The sequence below is a fragment of the Onychomys torridus genome, chromosome 13 (assembly GCF_903995425.1).
Source record: "Onychomys torridus chromosome 13, mOncTor1.1, whole genome shotgun sequence".
NCBI classification, from domain to species: domain Eukaryota; kingdom Metazoa; phylum Chordata; class Mammalia; order Rodentia; family Cricetidae; genus Onychomys; species Onychomys torridus.
Genome location: NC_050455.1, coordinates 22,581,569 through 22,602,270, shown reverse-complemented (window position 1 = coordinate 22,602,270; position 20,702 = coordinate 22,581,569). Strand labels below are relative to the sequence as shown.

At 40.4% G+C, this 20,702-nt stretch overlaps 1 protein-coding gene across 5 annotated transcripts in view; it reads right to left on the bottom strand.

Moving 5' to 3' along the window:
• Camk4 (calcium/calmodulin dependent protein kinase IV) overlaps positions 1 to 20,702 on the bottom strand; it is a 229,501-nt gene that overhangs the window by 110,657 nt on the left and 98,142 nt on the right. For 3 of the 5 annotated variants that reach the window (XM_036205167.1, XM_036205166.1, XM_036205168.1), the window contains one exon: positions 7,049 to 7,127. The exons of 1 other annotated variant lie outside the window; for it this stretch is intronic. In XM_036205167.1, the coding sequence (XP_036061060.1) occupies positions 7,049 to 7,127 (79 nt within the window). Of the gene's footprint in view, positions 1 to 7,048; positions 7,128 to 11,666; positions 11,687 to 20,702 lie in introns of those variants that run through there. One more of the 5 variants, XM_036205169.1, reaches the window with a different exon arrangement.

Below are 20,702 nucleotides of genomic sequence, written 5' to 3'. Positions count from 1 at the left end.
AGTTGCTGGTGTTGAATTCAGTTCTGTAATTCTATGGGTAGTGAAAAAGCATTAATATAGTTAACATTAATAGTTCAAAGCACGTTTTAGCCACATTTGACTCAGATCATAGCAAACTATTCTATTTAATCTCTCTGAGACTTAGCTATAAAATGGTAGGGACACAGGCTGAGGATGTAACTCAGTCATAAAATGCTTGCCTAGCATTCACAAGGCTCTGTATTTGATCCCCAAACCTCAAAGGGAAGGAATGAAAGAATGAAGGAAGGAATAAATGAAAATTTATAATATCTGTGCCCTGTACAGTGAGAAACAGCTGGGAATGCCATTATGGAAATTTGTTTAATTCCCTGCTGCTTGTTTCCTTATAAAATTAGTGTCTCCATTCAGGCCTATGTATCTGTGTAAAACGGTTGGCTATGGCATCTAATGTCAGTCAGTTGGCCAAGGTTCATCACCTAGTAAGGAAATACAGGGCATCTGGATTCAAAATGAGTTCTGTACATAAATGTTACATATTCTTTCTAAAGGAATTTTAGTGAATACCAATACAAAAAGTAACAGTTACAAATAAAAAGAAGGCTAGACTGGAAAACAGGGTAACACCTGGTAAATGCTTAGAACATGCAGGAAATGCAACGCTAGGCCTGTGTACTTACACACATGCTATTCCATGCAGTCCTGTTTGGAAACTGATATTACCTCTAAGAATTGAGAAGGCTGTAACTCTCTCCTGGTAGAGATGTCAAGGATATTCATCCAAACAGTATTTGGAAGGAAGCCTGTGTCTAGTCTGCAATGTTATTTAGAGTATTCCTCCTCATCCCCCTGCTACATCACAGCCATCTACTCTAATTCTGTCTCATAAGGATGAGAAGAAAAATTAATGTTTTTAAGTAACTCACAGAGTGATCAGCAGATCACAGTTGTAGTTCTCCCCTGAAGAGCATAAAATGTTATTATGAAAAAATATAAAACTCAACAGCAATTACTATTCACTAAATAATATTCACTAAATTACTCAAAGAAAATATTTCCAGAAAAATGTATAGATAACTTTTTATTATAATCACTAAGAAGACAAAACTTGGGCTTGAAAATACTGCAGCATTGTGGGTCCTGGCACACGGCCCCAAAGTACAAATCAGAAAAGAGCCTTAGGGTAGAAATATTCTAATCTAGGTATCTATGACAAGTATACATTTCCCTAAATAGAAAGAAGTAAAATCATAAATCCTTACTGCATGCCACATTAAATGTTATTGATCAGAAGAGTAAAATCAATATCCATCTGTGGTGGTTTGAATAAAAATGGCCCCTATAGGCCCAGAGGTAGTGACACTATTAGGAGGTGTGGCCTTGTTGGAGTAGGTGAGGCTTATTGGAGGAAGTGTGTCACTAGGGGGCAGGCTTTTAGGTCTTGGAAGCTCAAGCCAGGCCAAGTGGCTCTCTTGCTCTTCCTGCTGTCTGCCGACTCAGATGCAGAACTCTCAGCTACCTCTCCAGCACCATGTCTGCCTGCATGCCACCATGCTCCTGAGCATGACAAAAATGGACTAAACCTCTGAACTGTAAGCCACCTCAAATTAAATGTTCCTTCATAAGAGTTGCTGTGATCATAGTGTCTTTTTACAGCAATAAAACCCTAACTAACTAACACACCATTTTTGCAGCAATGCTAAATGTACTCCCAAAGTGATATAATCAATTTTGTTCATACAACAGCACACAGTATGGGTGGGCATCGTAGTGCATGCTTTTAATCTCAGCATTCTGGAGGCAAAGTCAGGCTGACCTCTGAGAGTTCAAAGCTAGCCTAATCTTTATATGGAGTTCCAGGACAGCCACAGCTACACAGTAGTGAGACCCTGTCCCAAAACAAACAGACAAACATACAAGGAAGTAGTCAGGTACCATGCATCACTCAGTTTCAAATCAAGCTAATGAGAACATCAGAGCTGCTTATCATTAACTTCTGTTGATTCGCTCCAATAAAAGCTTAAAAATTATGTGCATCATTTGCAACATGCCTGCTGTGTGCTGGAAAACATTTTGTATGAGCAATCTCATTTCAGTCTTAACTAGATTGAAAGTGAGTTCTGAAACCTACTTTATGGCTGAAAGAGAGATTGAGCAATGGTCTATAATATGCGGCATATGTAATAATATATTTATTATTTATAGTAAGTAGTGGAAGTGATCAAACACAGTGTCTTTATCTCTGGAGTCTATGATCGGACACCACATTTGAACAACTGTTTTGGATGAGAGTCAAAATACCTGTGCATTCCAAATGCCTACACGAAAACAAACCCTCAGACTTGATACTGGCTATTCAGTGAAAAAATAGATTTTACAGTTAGAAGACTATAATCTTCCCAGGTGCTGAGCCACACAGCTAGAAATGTTATCTGATTTTTCTATCAGTCTCTAAACTTCTAGAGACAGTATAAATCATCAGTGAACATAAATCTCTTAAATACAAGCTATTTATTTTGTAAACAAGCCACATTTACAGGTTATGGTTATATAGATTCTGAGATACGATTTTTAATGGATAAAAGGTGACTTCCATCTACATGGATCACCCTTGAAACACAATTCCATTGTCCTCATGCCATTATTTGAAAGTGGAGAGTCTATTTAACCTAGTGAAACTTAGTCTATGATGAATACATTATGCTTAATATGTTCAAATTTTGATACTTGAATTTACCTCTTTGCTGTCATACAGTCCCAAGTGTGGCTTTGCTGTTGCTGAAAGGATATTTATTTATTTGGCAAACACAAAGAGAAAGGCAAGATATAATGATAGCTGCACAGACAGCAAAGCAGGAAGTGTCAGGCAATGGAAAGACATCTACTACCTGTGAGCAATTCTTTCTTCATATTTGATTTATGACTTAGAAAGTCCATAGAAAGACCTCAGTGGCAACTGTAAGCCAATGAGCTCTAATGCCTGAGATAATGGGGTACTTACAAGGAACAAAGTGGTGTTTACAGTGAGTCTCATGCTGCTTCAGAACAGAAAGGTTAAACACTAGGTCGTACACATGCAGAACGAGGGCATGAGAGTCACACCTACTGAGTGGACTTTTCACCACAGTAGTGTTGGTGAAAAAGTGTGTGTGTTTCGGGGTGTGTATATATATATAAAAACCAATAGAAAAAGTCCTTTCAACCCCTTTTCCTCTCATTTATTCTAACAAAGTTTTAACCCCATGATGAGACAAATGGCCATTACTACAGGAAATGCCTAGGTGGTTTTCAATATAGAAAATGTTCAATGGTGCTTTCCTCCAAATTTCATCATGAGAATGAATGTTCATGTGCACTGAAATGTTAGCACACCATCACAAATAATATTATTATATCCTACATTCAATAATTACTGGTGTTATTTTCTTCCTTCCCTCTTCATATATATATATATATGTATATATATACTCACAAACCTTTTTGTTGTTTAACCGTGTACATAAATAAGTCATTATGACACTAGCAAATATGTGTTCTAATGTATTTTAATTCTTTGATATTTAGCTACATACATAGAAAGTACATGGTGCTACTGACAAAATATATGTTAATTTAAAAGTGTTTCTTAACATAATTACATGTAATTTTTCACAAGGATATTTGAATAGGGAAAATGTTTATTCGTCTAGACATGATTATTTACTATGTGCTTATTGTCAGTTCTAACTCTCTTCTGTATGGATTATCAGCAACACATGAAACTTTCCCTGAGAACTAATGTTTCAGTATGTATTTCTCTGGGAGAAAGACTTGAGAGTGTGACAGATTCTCAATGATGATCAAAGATTTTGAATAGGAAGTAATTTTCTTATGTATAGTATAAAGAATTGCAAAAATACTAAGCTATGAGAAAGGAATTTAATATTGCCATAAAAAGATTTAGAATGAATTCCAATAAAAATGTTTAAATAGATCCTGAGAAACATAACTATAATTATTAAGTAATTAGCTCTAAAAGGAGATAACAAACCTCTTACTTAGCATGTTTATATACTAAGTTAATCACTCAGAACAGTGCTTCTCAAATTTCCTAATGGTTTGACCCTTTAATACAGTTTTCATGTTGTGGTGACCACAACCAGAAAGTTACTTCATTGCTATTTCATAACTATAATTTTGCTACTGTTTATGAATTGTAATGTAATTATCTATGTTTTCCAATGGTCTTAGGTGACCCTGTGAAAGAGGCATCCCACCCTCAAAGGGATCATGGCTCACAGTTTAGAACCACTGACTTATAAGTTGGGTAAATTTCTTTACATGTATTAATATTAAGTGTGTTCGTCATCAGATAAAAGATTAGATAGGCTATTTTTAAATTAGCCTTATGCCATCAGATAACATGACTGGCAGAAGAACTGTGTTAACACAGATGTCATTAGTTACGATGCAGTCATACTGGAGAGAGCGGGCCTCCCACACAGCAGCACTGGCATTCCTACAAGGTGAGGGAGTCTGTGCCACACCCCTCCCCAGGGAAGATGATATGGAGAAATAAGAGGAGAAATCAGCCATTTGGCAACAGAGGCAGAAACTGGAAGGGTGATCTCCAAATCAACACGAGGCATGGAGAAGATTCTCTCTCAGGACCTCAGGGGAAATTGTCTCTGGAAACATCTGCTGTGGAAGTCCAGTTTCCAGAACTCATGAAAATAAATTTATATTCTTTTAAGCCACCAAATTTTGGTAGTTGTTTCATTATCTCGATTAATTTAACACGGAAGGGTCATTATCTCTATTAATTTAACACAGAATGGTGGGCAAGGTAGATGGATGGATGGATGGATGGATGGATGGATGGGTGGATGGATGATGGATGGAGATAGATGAGATAGATAGATAGATAGATAGATAGATAGATACATACATACATACATACATACATACATACATACATACATAACTTTAGGCAGACTAAACTCAAGGCCTCCTAAGTTTATGCCTAATCATTAAATGAAAATATTAGGAAGTATTCAGTGAGGTTGTGTGTGGTCCCATAGTTGTTAATTGAATCACACAAAACTGTAGGTCAGAAATGGTTCAATTGAGACAATTTTATGTGGCCTGACAAAAGAGATTACATAAAATAAGTCAACCTTTCTGAACACCCCATCTCTTTTGTCCTTAGGTGCAAAACCTTTGCTGAATATTCTCAGAAAATATTTCCTCTGCATTATCTTGCTCTGTATACAGATTCATAGTACCTATTGACTTCCCTTAGAAAGGGAAGTTTCTATCTATCTTCATGACCTATATGAAATGAAACACTGGAGGCAATTTGCTCTTTGTGGCTTTGCCTGCTATTTCTCCTATTTACACAGCTCCAAGCATGGTGTATCCTAAAGACAAAGCTGGGATCCCATCTAATTCACATTCAGAGCCAAGGTTCCTCCAGGGCTTTTGCTCTCGTTCCATTTGGCATGGCAGTAATGAAGCGTGTTTGACATCATCTGCCTCACAGCTCCACCCACACCCTCTGGCCGCCTTTGGGAAGATCTGTCCACCTCTTAGATCTCGGTCAGTGTGCAGCCCACTCTGGTCTGGAACTCGCAACCACTCTCATTCTGTACATCAAGTGTCGGGGTGCACCACCGTCTCTGGCTTCACACAGCCATTTTTAAATGGTCCTTTCCTAGAATTTCTTGTTATCTACCCCTTTTCAAAATGTCTTCAATCATGAAAGTAGGAAAAAGGAAACAATTTGCCAATTTACTAACATTTTTAACCAATAAGAAGACACATAGCCACCAAGTCTAAATATAACATGTAAGATTACTAAAACCACCTAATATCTTAAAAGTCAGATATTTATTTGAAAACTACATTTCAAAAAATTTTAAATAATACTTAGTTCAGGAAATTTTATGATGAAGAAATTGATAGAGAAAAAGCCACAAACATTAATTAAAATATTCCTGTACATTTGAGATCGACTTAAAATTTTTAATACCAAGTACAACACTTAAATGTGAAATTTATGGGTATTAATTGCCACTTAAATTGCTATCTACTCTGATTCAACTGTGGGATTTTTTTTTCTACAGCTTAGAATTCTAACAGACTGTTTAAAAGTGTCAGTTTGTTACTACTTGGCTAAAATCCTGTGCTGTTAGGTTCTTCATTATATGAAACCGTAAGAGTTCCTTGTGCTAGACAACACATAAACAGCTGGTGAAAATGAGCTGCCCCTTGGGGATAGAAGCCTCATTTGGCCGGTAAAAGGCTATCACTTGATATTGAGATGTCTGACACATCTTTCCTTGGGACACTTTACCATGGTTTTCAGAAATCCACACACTTCCCACGTTTGTTCACATAAAATCTGACAAAGGAACACTGTGCCATAAAGTGTGTCTTGTCTTTTTGTAGTTTTATGAGCAGGATCTAACTCATCAACAGAAAGGAACAGAAAGGGCAGGAAGGCTGAAAGATTATCACATAGGGACACCTCCCAAGATGTGACCTCACAGGCTTCTGGTCTCCTCGTTATCATTACAAAGGAGCCTTAGACACAGACACTGGTCTAGCTCACTTATGAGCTTAGGTGAATGAAGCAAAAACTTTCTTTCTTATCTAAACTTGAAGGTCTAGCCTGGGAAGCAATAACATTGATCCAACTGCCCATCACTAACACACCCAACCTTGGAAAGCTTCAGGCAGATCAGAAGCTGATGACTCCTTTCAAAATACAGACACTTAGGCTTTGCTTCATCTTCTTTTAAGTCACAGGCTACTCTAGCATATTAAAGTGCAGGCTTGTAATCTCACTCCATAAATATATGCATATATCCATGAGCACAGCTCACACCCAAGGCTTCGCTCCCTGCTCTGACGCTTTCCCTTTCCATCCTCCTCTCCACACATCACGTCCAGTTTAAGAACCAGTGACTTTCTCACATGGCTTCCATCAGACAACAATTGGCTTCTTCATGACCACTTGGATTTTTTAGTCAGATTCCTTGCTTCTCAGGTCTCTCAGAGATACTATTATATAATGAAACAAACTTACTGTTTTCTTTAACACTTTGAGAGCATAGGGCTTCTGGGTCCCCTTCTGTTTGCATCTGTACACAATGGATGTAGCACCCCTTGAGGGGGAAAAAGACAAAAAGAAAATGTTATGCTGTGAACATGACTTAGAGAGGAAATCTTGAAAGTGTCTCTTGCAGATACACTCATGACTACCAGGGGCTCATAAGTTCTAGATACTGGCCCAAGATGCCAAGAGTGTTTTTGTCCTCACGGCTGAAATCTCTCAGAAAATTCTAGGATTTTTACTGGCTTTCCTCCCTGATGCCAAGAAACACACCCAGGATCATTGCATTTGATGGGCTGTTAAGAAAATCAAGTCCTCGGGAAAATAATGTTTTTTTCAAGAACAGCCAAACACTGGAGTCCCAGGATCCCTAAAAGTACATGTTTGGAGTAAAATAAACCAGAAAACGTCAGGCTTTGAGTTCAGCATTCTCAATAGTAACTGAACAGTCTGCACTTCTTCAAGTTGGTAAAAAGCTGGGGAAGTGCCCCACCACTCTGTTGTAATCTGTTGAGGAGAATGAGGTAAGAAGGGGTTCCGTGGCTGTTTCCAGGTGTGGGGTGCTAGAGGAAAGTTCTGCACAAACAACATTATGGTATGAATGCTCCCGTGCCACACACAAAGCAAGAGAGTAAGAAAAAAGAGACATGAAAAGGGACGACAGGTTTAAGTTTCACCTTTGAAAAAGAACTTTCAGAAATGCCTTAAAGTAAGATTGGTTTGAATTAGGCCTTTAAGACTCTGAAGATGAAGCAGAAGGACTTATGACAATGTTCTCAGCTCACAGTCCTGTAACTATACATATGCACAGAGAATCAGACATGTGCCAGGTACCAAGTACAGTAAACAGCCAGGAGTCAGGCCTGGGGCACCATAGTTGACATTTTTAAAGCATGTTAAAGAGACCATACATACACATAAGGAGTTCTAGAGGTGAAATAAGTGAAGGTAAAAATAAAGCTGGTTATACTATGTGTTAGGTATTATATTATTTAAAGGTAGATCCTAATTAATTAAAGATATATGTTATATACCCAGGTCAACAACTAAAATAATCATTTAAGATAAAAATCCACAATAATTCAAGGATAAAGTTAAATGCAAAACTCAAAATTATATGCAAAGGATGGGAAAAAAACCCCGAGGGATTCAACAGTTAAAACAGCTATAATGTAGTGGGTTGAAATTCAATAGGAAGAATTACAATAAATTTAAACTCTATACAACATTTACAACCTATACATCATTCATTATATTGGGTCATAACACCAGAACTAAACTGCATACTGTAAACAAAATCTATTTATGTATAGAGGCAAATATAGGTTAAAACATAAAATGACCAATAAAAGATACAGAACATTAACAAAAGAAAACAGTATCAAAGTAGAGCTCAGAAGATCAATAGGGGAATAGTATTAAGTTTTGAATGGCCAAACTCCCTAAACTAATGCAATATGCATAAATGGGCATGCATGTCTAGCAACAGATCTCTAAGATACATGGAGCTCACGCACAAGCTGGAAGGAGAAGAACATCCAGAAACATACTGGGAGATGAAGCATGTTCTCAGCAACTGATAGAAAATGTAGACAAACTTTCGCCAAGCATACAGAAGATAAGAGTGACATCAACTAAATTAAGCTAGTTATGTAGAGAAAATGACATAAACAGCGCAATGTAAAATATACAGAAATAGTTCTATGAGTATATGAAGACTCTATTAGAATAAAGACAGTTCAGCAGAGAAAGAGTCATCTTCCCAAGAAGAAACACTTAGGAAAAAACAAGGGAATGGGAAAAAATGTTTATAAGACATATCTGATAAGAGGTAAATATCCAAAGCTTTGTAAGGGACTCAACAACTCTCTATAAGGAAAACCAATACACAGATTCAAACAGTGGAAAGGGAGCAGCCATTTCTTACAAAGCAGAGTGCCGATGCTCAGCCGCTGCTGTATCACACACCACTAATTACCAGAAATGTCAAAGTCAAACGAATGTGTCAGGTTCTACCTGTTAAAATGGCTTTTATCAACAAGATGGGTCAAGTCGAGTATTTCTGAGAATGTACAGAAAATTTGTGTACACTGCTAGTGGGGATGTTTAACGGGTGGGGATTAACACAGCCACTGTTTTAAAAAAAAAAAAAAAGCTAGGAAGTGCCTTTAAACCTCTAAACACATTACTTTCCCACGATTCAACAGTTCAAAACTGAGGATATTATCAAAAGAAATGAAAGAAGTATGTCCAGGATCTCCCTGCTCTGCCAGCTTCATTAATAATAATCAAGACACAAAATCCACCCACGTGTCCACTCAGACGTGAAGGTGACAGACGTATACATAACGAAATACCATCAAACTTTGAAAACCAGAAAATTCTGCCATTTTCCAGAAACACAGATAAGCCTGGAGATTACATTAAATTAAATAAAGCCAGGCCTAGGATGACAAAAGTGAACAATCTCAGCGCTATGCCGAGTCTAGAAAAGAGGAAAGAAAACCGAAATGGTGAGACATGCCTTTTACCTAACCCTGGGCAGTAAACGTGATCTCTGTGTGTTTGGGGTCAGCCTGATCGGGCCATTGAGGGCTAGACAGTGAAAACCTGTCTCAGTCAATCAATCAATCAATCAATCAAATAAACAGAAACTAAAAAAAGAATAGAATGGTAATTACCAAACTTCAGGGGTGCGGTGACCTGGGGATGTTACCCACAGGACATATGACCAATGCATGTCAAACACCGTGAAGCCTGATGCAGCATGGAGATACAGCTTTTTAATTTCTAAATAGAAATAAGACTTGAATACATACATCACCAAGGACAAAAATATTAAGGACAAATAGGGAACATGGAAAGATACTCGGGATCATTAGTCATCAGAGGAAGGCAAGTTATTATATTATGGATACAAAAACCACACACCTATTTGAAGGCTTTTTTAATTGCGTGATTCAGCACATGTGAAGAAGCTGGCGTATCCGTACACAGAATGTAGACAAGGGCTTGCTTGTTTAGGATTGGAAGAGGGGTGGATGGGAAGTGCTAATGGTTAGAGAGTCTTTCTAAAAGCTAAATTTCTGTATGAATTCTTTGAGTATTTCCTAAACACATACAATGGACTCTGGTCATATTCACCCTTACTCCTCCCTATGACTCCACCTAGACTGACCTCAAACCCAGTGCCCTCTCCCAACTTTGTGTTCTCTCTCTCTCCTCTCTCTCTCTCCCTCTCTCTCTCTCTCTCTCTCTCTCTCTCTCTCTCTCTCTCTCCCCCTTTCCCTCTCCCTCTCTTCCCTCACCCCCACAACAACCCTCTGCATCCAATCTGCACTGTCCATATACCCTGTGCAGGGCCATCCACTTGAGCACAGTGACCTAACATGGGCCACACCCTTAAAGAAAATCAACTTTCCCTCCCTAGAAGCCAGCCACTGTCAGTAGCTCTTCACTGGGGGTCAGGAGAAGGGTTCTGTTCTGGACAATCAGCTGGTTGTTTTAATGCTTTAATGACTGCTCTTACAGAGGACCTGGGTTCAGTTCCCAGAACCCACATGGCGGTTCACAACTATCTGTAAGTTCGAGATCTGACACCCTCACACAGATATACATGCACACAAAACACCAATGAACATAAAATAAAATAAATTTTAAAAATAAATAAAATGTTTAAAAAAAAAAAGAAAGAAAAAAAAGTCCCTTTTAAGTCACGTTTTGCCAATGAAGCCTCACTGGGTGTGGTAGTTTAAATGAAAATGGCCCTCATAGGCTCAGAGGGAGTGGCATTATTTGAAAAGATTAGGACTTGTGGCCTTGTTGGAGTAGGCCTGGCCTTACTGGAGGAAGTGTATCCTTGGGGGTGGGCTTTGAGGTTTCAGAAGTTCAAGTCAGGCCCAGTGGCTCTCTTTCTCTTCCTGCTGATCCAGAGATCCAGTTGCATAACTCTTGGCTCCTTCTCCAGCACCATGTCTGCCTGCATGCCCCCATCCTTCCTGCCATGACCATAATGAACTAAACCTCTGAACTGTAAGCCAGCCCCAGTTAAATGTTTTCCTTTATAAGAGTTGCTGAGGTCATGGTGTCTCTTCACAGCCACAAAAACCTTAACGAAGACACTGGGTATGTTAACACACTCCAGGGCAGGCCCCACGCTGGCCAACACAAAACAAACTCAATAGTATTTTTATAGACTCTGTTTCATTTTCCTTTGTTTTTGGCATTTTTTTTTTGTCTTATTGGTCTTTTGCTGGTTTATTTTAATGTTCATTTGCATATTTCTATGGGGCTATTGTTACCTCCTTTTATATTCATTTTTGCCTTTGTGTGTGTGTGTTTATTTTGTTTGTGGGTTCTTTTTCCTTTCTTTTGTTGAAAATAGAATTTTTTAGACAATATATTCTGATCATGGTTTCCCCTCCCCCAACTCCTCCCAGATTTCCCCCTAACTTCCCTGGAATCCACACCCTTTCTGCCTCTCATTAGAAAGCAGGCATCTGAAAAATAACATAAAATAAAAGAAAGACAAACAAACGCACTTGGACAAAACAGAAGAAAATAAGTCAAAGAAAAAGCAGAAGATACGTACGTAGAGGCAGAGACTGGCAGGTCCATGTGCACAGGATCCTCTAAAAACACAAAACTGGAAGCCATGATGTCTATGCAAAGGATCTATAAGGTAGAAAATGGAAAGAAAAGGGGGGGAAATGCCCTGTCTAAAATCTTCTAAGACAAAGACTGTACAAAGACTGAGTTTGCTTGGTGTTGGCCATCTACTGCTGGGCTTGGGGCCTGGCTCAGCAGGGCTGACACACATGTGAACTCACAGAGTGAACTCACAGAGGTGAGGCAGCATGCACAGGCCAGCATGGCTCTGTGACAATGGGGTCCCAGAGCTGAGAGAAGTGGACACAAGCCCCATCCCTAACCCAGAGGCTCTGTAAAATAGGTAACCACTCTTAAATAAAAAATCATTTCTCTCCAATGGAATCTCACAGGGGACACAACCCCCTCTTGTCTGTTTTGTTTTGTTGGCTTTCTTTTCTTTCTTTTTTTCCTTTGGTTTTTCGAGACAGGGTTTCTCTGTGTAGCTTTGCGCCTTTCCTGGAACTCACTTGGTAGCCCAGGCTGGCCTCGAACTCATAGAGATCCACCTGGCTCTGCCTCCTGAGTCCTAGGATTAAAGGCGTGTGCCACCACAAAGGCGTGTGCCACCACCGCCCGGTGGTTTTCTTTTAAGACAGAGAGGATAAAAGAACATACAGTTTGAGGCTAGGGAGGTGGAGTGGACTTGGAAGGACCCCGGGGAGTAGAAAAGCATAATCAAAATACATTGTCTAAAATAATTTCAGTTAAAAAAATGTTTAAAGATAAAAATGTTCCTTTAAGTTGGGCTGTGAGATAGTAGCACCGCACATGGCCTTCCGTAGCTCTTCGCTCGGGTTAGCTCTCCTCTTCACCTGGACTTCCCCAGTTCACTCTCACGCCCATCCCGGCTTAGGGGCCTCAGTGTTCTGTCTCACTGCTCTCACGGTTACCTACAGTTTACTACCCTCCCTTCCTTGGCCAGCAGGACCCTTTCTAGTTTCCTGGCTTCTACCTGTGCTCCAAGTAAAACACACAAAAGATTGGAAACCAGGATCTGCCTAGGAGAAAGAATAAGTGGATTTGTCTCTCTGGCCTCACTCAGGGTAAATATTTTTCCAGTAACATCTGCTGACCTGCAAGTTTCCTAACAGAACAAAAGAAAAGAGAGGACATTGAGGATTAAAGCGGTAAGCAGGAATGGGGAGTGGGGCGAGTTAGCCGGAACTAAGGTTCTATGAAAACGCCTTACAGAAACCCCTACTTAGTAGGCTAATTTACAACCGCACCTTAGAAAAGAGTTCCGATGAAAATGCCCTGTGTAGGTGCACCATGTTGGACCCAGAAGGCATGGGTTATTAAATGAACATCGCAGTGTGAGGTATGAGATACTTCCCTACTAATTATTCGCCAGGGTTGTCATAAACCACAGAGTTCCACAAAACAACCACCCCTTTGCGGTGCCCCTTGGCTGCTGTGGTGGTTGGGATGCAAATGGATCCCAAGACTCAGATCTGAATGCTCAGTCCCCATTCAGTGGAACTTGTGGAAAGGATTAGGTGTGGCAGTACAGTGCAAACGGCGCTCCACTCGCAGACGTTGTCCGGTTCTCCTTCCCTTTATGTGACTTAAGAAGAGTCAACTTAGGACCTGTAAGATGTAAAGTGTAAAGGACTTGCCACAAGCTTGACCACCTGAGTTCAACAGCAGAGAACCAAGAAGTGGGAAGAGAGAACTGACTATCCCCAGTCATCCTCTGACTTTCACATGCACGTAGTGTTCCCCAACACACACACACACACACACACACACACACACACACACACACTACACACACACACACACCACACATACACATCACATACACACACAACACAACACACACAGACACACACACACCACAGACACACACACCACAACACACCACACACACACACACACACCAGACACACACCACACACATACACACCATACACAGACACACACACACCACCCACATACACACCACACATAGAGACACCACACATAGACACACACACACCACACACACACCACACACACCACAACACACCACACACACACACACACCAGACACACACCACACACATACACACCATACACAGACACACACACACCACCCACATACACACCACACATAGAGACACCACACATAGACACACACACACCACACACACACCACACACACCACACACACCACACACACACACACACACCACACACACACACCACCCACATACACACCACATACCCCACACACACACCACACACATACACACCACATACCCCACACACACACCACACACATACACACCACATACACCACACACACACACACACCACACATATACACCACACACACACACATACATACCACACACACATACCACACACACACACACACCACCCACATACACACCACACACACACACACACACACACACACCACACAGACACACCACCCACATACACACAACATACACCACACACACACACACACACACACACACACACACACACCACATACACACACACCACACACCACACACACACACACACACACACACACATCACATCACATCACATCACACACACACGGTGTCAATTTAATGTTGTAAGTAGTCTTCTGTAATCATCTAATATAAATTAATGGGAAGGGCAGGACTGTCAGTCATGAAGAGGAAACGAAGTGGAGTACGGGGATGACACACTGAGTTTCCAGTTTTGTTTTTTGTTTGCTTTTTGTCTTTGTTTTTCCAGACAGGGTTTCCCTGTATAGATTTGCGCCCTTCCTGGATCTCACTTGGTAGCCCAGGCTGGCCTCAAACTCACAGAGATCCGCCTGGCTCTGCCTCCCGAGTGCTGGGATTACAGGCGTGCGCTACCACCGCCGCCGCCGCCGCCGCCGCCGCCGCCACCGCCGCCGCCACCACCCGGCTGAGTTTTCAGTTTTGATTGACAGTTCTTACAAACCAGAGCTTTGTTTCTAGACCTTTTTTCAAGGAAGAGTGTGAGGAAGCTGTTTCCTACAAGAACATATACATGGTAAGAGTAAAAAAAAAAAAAAATTAATTAAGTAGGGGTTGGGGATTTAGCTCAGTGGTAGAGCATTTGCCTAGCAAGTGCAAGGCCCTGGGTTTGGTCCTCAGCTCTGGGGGGGGGGGGGGGAAATTAAATAAAAATTGAATGCAAAAGCAAACAAAATTAAAATGCTTTGTAATGTTTAACTACGATTAATATTGACATAATGATACTCAAGTACCACACTAGTAAAAGGTAATCGTCTTTGGTCTCATGGCAACACTTCTACCTTTCAAAGAAGAGTAAGCTCTAATAATCTGTGAAGGCCTAGCAGACAACTCCCCACAGCTAGACAGCATAGTAGACACAGGCAGGGTCGGGGGCCAGAGCTGTCAACTGTAGCTCTGCAACACTGTTGTAGGGATCCCGGGTCTGAGTTTCTCTTTCCAAGGATCACGACAAGGGAAGTCCCAGGCGCCTTTGGCAGTCTTAATGATCACGAACGTCCTGCTGGGTGGCCCCAGAGAAAGCTAGCCTCTGATCTAGGAAGCCCTGCAATAAGAGAATGACTTCAGGGCTCACTTGTTTGAACGTTGCTCAGTCTCTTCTTAATTTTTTGAAGTATGGCATGTATCCAGACTTCTGATTTACTACTTCCATTGCAGATAAGATTTCATCTGTACCTGGTCCTGTGAATGCACCCATCTTTCCAGCACTCAGAGAGCAGGTGGACAGTTATAGCAAAATGCCAGGATTTCATTTTCAGGACAAAAGAAAAACCATTGAAAAAATTCAAATAAGAAAGAAGTGAAAAGAACTAAGGGGTGAGACTAAGAAGGGGAACAACAGAAAAAAGGGGGGTGTTAAAAAAAGAGATGGAAAGAGGATGCTTTTCCTGATTTTTGGGAGGAGCTTGGCAATGACTGACAGGATACATAGTCCTATATGCAGTAGCAAAGGACTTTGACTTGAAACATCTTCAGGAAGATAGTCTATCTCTAGCTCTTCCCCGCACAACCTACATTAGCCCAGATGTTATTCAGTAACTTCAGTAGAACAATAAGAGGTATAAATGTGTATAATATGTACTACATTGCATTAGATGGACTATACGGAGTATGTCAATGTACTATACATATACATAAGTTGTTAAACCTAGTACAGGCTGGACTACCTTCTCTTTATGTTTAATGAAAAGCATAGTGTTTAAACTTTTTAAACCTTGATATGTGCATAATGATAACCATCATATGAGATCAAACTCCAACTCCAAGTAATTTTCCTAGCACTCACGGTCACGAAAACCCCAGTGAAAGTAACAGCCCAGCCCGGGCTCTGAAAGGCTATCGGCTTTCATCAATAGCCCAACAGTTAAAGGAAACGCTCACTGGCATCATTTCTGGCCTCCTTAGTCATTTTGTTAAGTGAACAGACAAGAACAGTGAAGCACCTTTTACTTGAATCACACGTCTGTATCTTCAAATCTATCATCTCCTTGTTTTCTTTGGATCTCAGGAATCATGGGACAATTCTCTATGGAGGTGCAACACTACTCAATGCTTGATGTGTTAAAATTAATTGCCCATGTCTTTTTACATGCATGGGTACGTTTGTATGTTTATGTACATGTTTGTACAATATATTCATGTGTGTGTGAGTGCCTGTGCACACGTGTGTACATTTGTGTGTGTGTGTGTGTGTGTGTGTGTGTGTGTGTGCATGTGGATACCAGAGCTGGATGACAGGTGTTCTCCTCTTTCCCTATCTTACTTTATGAGACAGGGTCTCTTGCTGAACTTGGAGCTCACTGAGTCAGCTAGACTGGTTCACTGTCAAGGCCCAGGACCCTTCTGGTTTCTGACTCCCCGGTGCTGGAAGTATAGACTTATATGCCAGGCTCAGCTTTTTACATGGGTTCAGGGACACACTGACCTTAGGTCGTCACCTCTGCACAGCAAACACTTTACCAACTTGGCTGTACCCCTAGCCCTGTCATAATGTTGAAATAATTTTTATATAAACATATTGAAAAGTATTCCATTTTTATATCCACACATTTAAGCTAGCCATTTGATGTTAGCAATTAATCTACACTATATTTTAGAGAAACTAGTGAAGTGTTATTTTTGCAAAAATCTAGCAAGATTATTTTTTAATTGTCATTCTAGACTTAAAAGTTATTTATTATACATTTGTATCTTGAGATTTTGTTGAAATATTTTTAAAAATTTTGCCAAAACTTAATTTATAAATTGAAATTGTTGTTGAGTTAATTCAGCATGGTGAGAAAACTGAGTGATCAATGCTATTTAACAGACTTTCTTTTCCATGAATTATTGAGCAGTAGTAACTTTTCAGTTGGTAACTTTTTCAATTTTTCATAAATTTGGGGTCAGTTTTGGAAATCACTTTCTCTTACCTTTTTTGTATTTTCTGTCAGCATAAGTGAAAATAGAATAGGATGAATATTACAGGCTATATATTGGTAATTGGATTTTTAATATTATCTTCGAACAAGATGCTTTTATTGGAAATTTCTGCTTAATTTATTTTGAAGTTTCCATTATAACAAACTTCACCTTCTCTATCTGCGTCAGAACACAGCACCTCAATTCTCTTTAACCACATTGCTTCAAGGTATTCTTCCAACATCAATGTCAAAAGCAAAACAAAACACTATCCCTTAGATCAAGAATGAATAAAAAAAAAAAGGAAAGTTCAGACAACTTACTTGCCGGTCGGTGTTTTCAACCTACAACTGAAATGGATGGCCAGAATTGAGAGGCTGTTGTTTTCTGGAAGTGTTCTAGGTGAGTCAGAGATTACAGCCTTAAGGTAAATCTCAAAGATTCCATGTCAGAGAACAATGCTGATGCCCAAACCCTAGGACCCTCCCAAGCTCAAGGTTTGATAAGCTTGGCATCAGTGTTTCTGCAAATACACCCCGCCCCCTTCTCAAGTTCGGGTACATGCTGAGTCCTGGGATCCTGTACCTCATCTCATGGTAACTTGTATTTTACTTGGCATCTCACTCTGACTCTTCCGGCTGTCTAGCTGGATTGTCCTCTGTTGTCATTTCATCCTGATGTCATCTCTCTCCACACCCCTGTCTTACAGGTATAATTCCTGAACGCCCCCCCCCCTCTCCTTCAGGACTGTTCACTGTACCTGCTTCCTTCTGGTCAGCAACGTAAGCCAGTGGCTCCAGATTCCAAAGCCTCTGCCTGGCTGCTTACCCATCTCTCCAAGAAGTTTCCCAACCACATCTGTTACCAAAGTTCATCTCGATGTCTGGGTCCCTTCAAAAGACTCTTTTTAGAAATGGCTCTTCTTATTTGAAAAAGAAAATTACTGAAGACCTTGCCCTTAGGTAAAGTAAAAGCCTGAAAGCTTTGAAATGAAAGTGCTGAATTTCAGGCACTAGAGAGAAAGCAGCCTTGAATCTGCTCTCCATCACAGAAGCACACGGCAAAAGAGAACCCAGGGGTGAAAGGGCCGTGACATTCTTATAGGTCCCTCATTTTGTTTCAAATCACTCAATGCCTTATATTGTTGGCCATTCATGTCAGCTAATGGAACTTCTTGTGAGTAATCTGCTTCTTTTTCCCTGTGTGTAGTATGTGTGTACGCATAAAGAACATCCAAAGTTGAATTCATGGTCAAATGTTTAGTGTCATAATACAGTGTGACAATATTTTTCTGAGACAGGGTTTCTTTCTCTGTGTAGCTTTGCGCCTTTCCTGGAACTCACTCTGTAGCCCAGGCGGCCTTGAACTCACAGAGATCTGCCTGCCTTTGCCTCCAAGTGCTGAGATAAAAGCCACCACTGCCTGGCTCTCGCTAAATACAGAACTCTGGGCTGGCAGGTTTTTCTTTTTCCTCCCAGAGCATTAAGCATGTGGTTGTGAACCATTGTCTGTTCCCTTGGCTCACAGCTCTCCTCTTCACCTCAGCCATCAGCCCCACTGCACATGTCAACCGACAGCAGTACATCAGCTGTATCAGGCATCCATGATTGCCATCCTCAGGCATCTCTAGTATCCTAGAGTAGGTGCCCAATACATTTGCATACACAACCTCAAAATAGTGACTATTCCACATGAATCTTCATCTTGATCCCATGCTGTGGTCCTCACTCTAGGGTGTGACCCTTACTTCTAAACTGTGAGCTTTTGGATGTCCTGATCAAGTATCTAAGATGCTCAGTGATGTCCATCTACCTTCGTTTGGTCAGAAATCTAAGCTCTTTTAATAGTACTTGCCTACTTACCTTCTGTTAGCACTCTGCCTTCCTGTGCTTATTGCTGGTTTGCCTCATAAAACCTCCCCATCCATTGTTCCCTCTTGGACAGCCTAAGTGAATGTGGGATTCACTTGTGTGAACCTTCTTCAAGAACCTCAGACCCACATGATCCCTTGTTCAGTGACTAAAAACAAATGTTTTGTGCATTATGTTTGGATTGTTTACCCAAGAAAGGATTGGTGTATTACCTATTACTCTCTCACTACCAAGATCAGAAACCCTGCCCTATAGTCTAATTTTTAATCACCTTATGGAGATAACTAAATATTTAAATCAGATATTACTTGTGCAAAAATTTATGTTTATTCTTTATGCACTTATTAAGAGCAAATTACAGATGCTAACAAACCTTGTGATTGAAGGAGATTAGCAAATAAAATACCATGAGAGTAGAAATAGCAAATTCCCCTTGGCATCCCAGGCAGCCTTTGAAACATCAACAGCATCTGTTATTGTTTCTGGAGGAGAGAGAATTTTGAGGCGTGAGTTATAATTACATTATATCAAAACACTGTGCCCCCAAGTTTTCCTGTTGAATAGATGATCAAGTAGACACATTTCAGGACTGAATAATGAACCCATTTTAGATCACGGGCCTTGACATAATTCTCATTGCTGCTTCTAAAGGATTCATGTGGCTGAGAGCTCTGCCAGATGGCTCATTTAGACAAGGACAAGATTTCCTCTCTAGCTGTCACTTGGGCTTGTCTCTGATATTCAGCAATATCTCAGATTTGATATTGCGAACCTATATAGATCTGAAGTCATGTGACTATGTATATACATTCTGATATTTTTTCAATGAACTTTATGCTTTTTAACCTGTTACCCCACTGGTTTTTAAGGTGGTGAATCCTGAATTCATTTGAAAATAAAATAGAAAATTTGCCTTCAAACAACCAAGATCTCTTGTTCAAAATTTATTGAGAATTTGGATGTGCCGACAGCAGAGGACTAAACCAAGTGCACAGCCCTTCTGTGCACAGGAAAGTGTGGGATTAATCCCATCACATGCCCATGACACTGGCGATGACCAGAAACCAACCTACTAGGCCTTCGTCACCATCAGATTGCTCATCTACAAAGGAAGCACATCACACAGGCCATAGCCACCAAAGACAAGTTCAAACTCTACATATAAGTGTAATTCTTAGCTGGTCACTTTATTCCATTTATCTAACAAACATTATAGCATGCTTCCTAGACCTTAAGGTTGAAGTATGTAAGTATTGCTGATTCCTCTGTGAAAGCCACAGCTGTTTCCTTACCATGAGTGTCCTTAGAATAAGTGACAGTGACATATTCCTTGAAACAAGAGTCGATTTAAAAGGGCTAGCTAAGACAGATGGAGACCTTAAAGCTAACAACCTGCTCCAAATCACTGTGTACAAGAACTCTGGAATTTCACTTTCTTTTTTCAGTTTCTCTAGTCCCTGCTGGGGCCTCCCCCAGATTTGCAAGTCTCCCTCCTCCCTCTGTTTCTGGAAGAAATTTTTCCAGTACTTTTTCTAATCAAATATACAGGCAGATTTATTCCGTCTTGCTGACATCAGTGCTTATGAAGAGGGAAGCCTAAGCCCCTCCGATGCCGAGTTTTCTTGTGTCTTTTGGCAGGATTTCCGAGTTTGTGGGGAGAGGTTTATTTTAATACATCCTCAGTAGTTTTCCTCCATTTGACTTATGAGTCAAAAGCAAGAG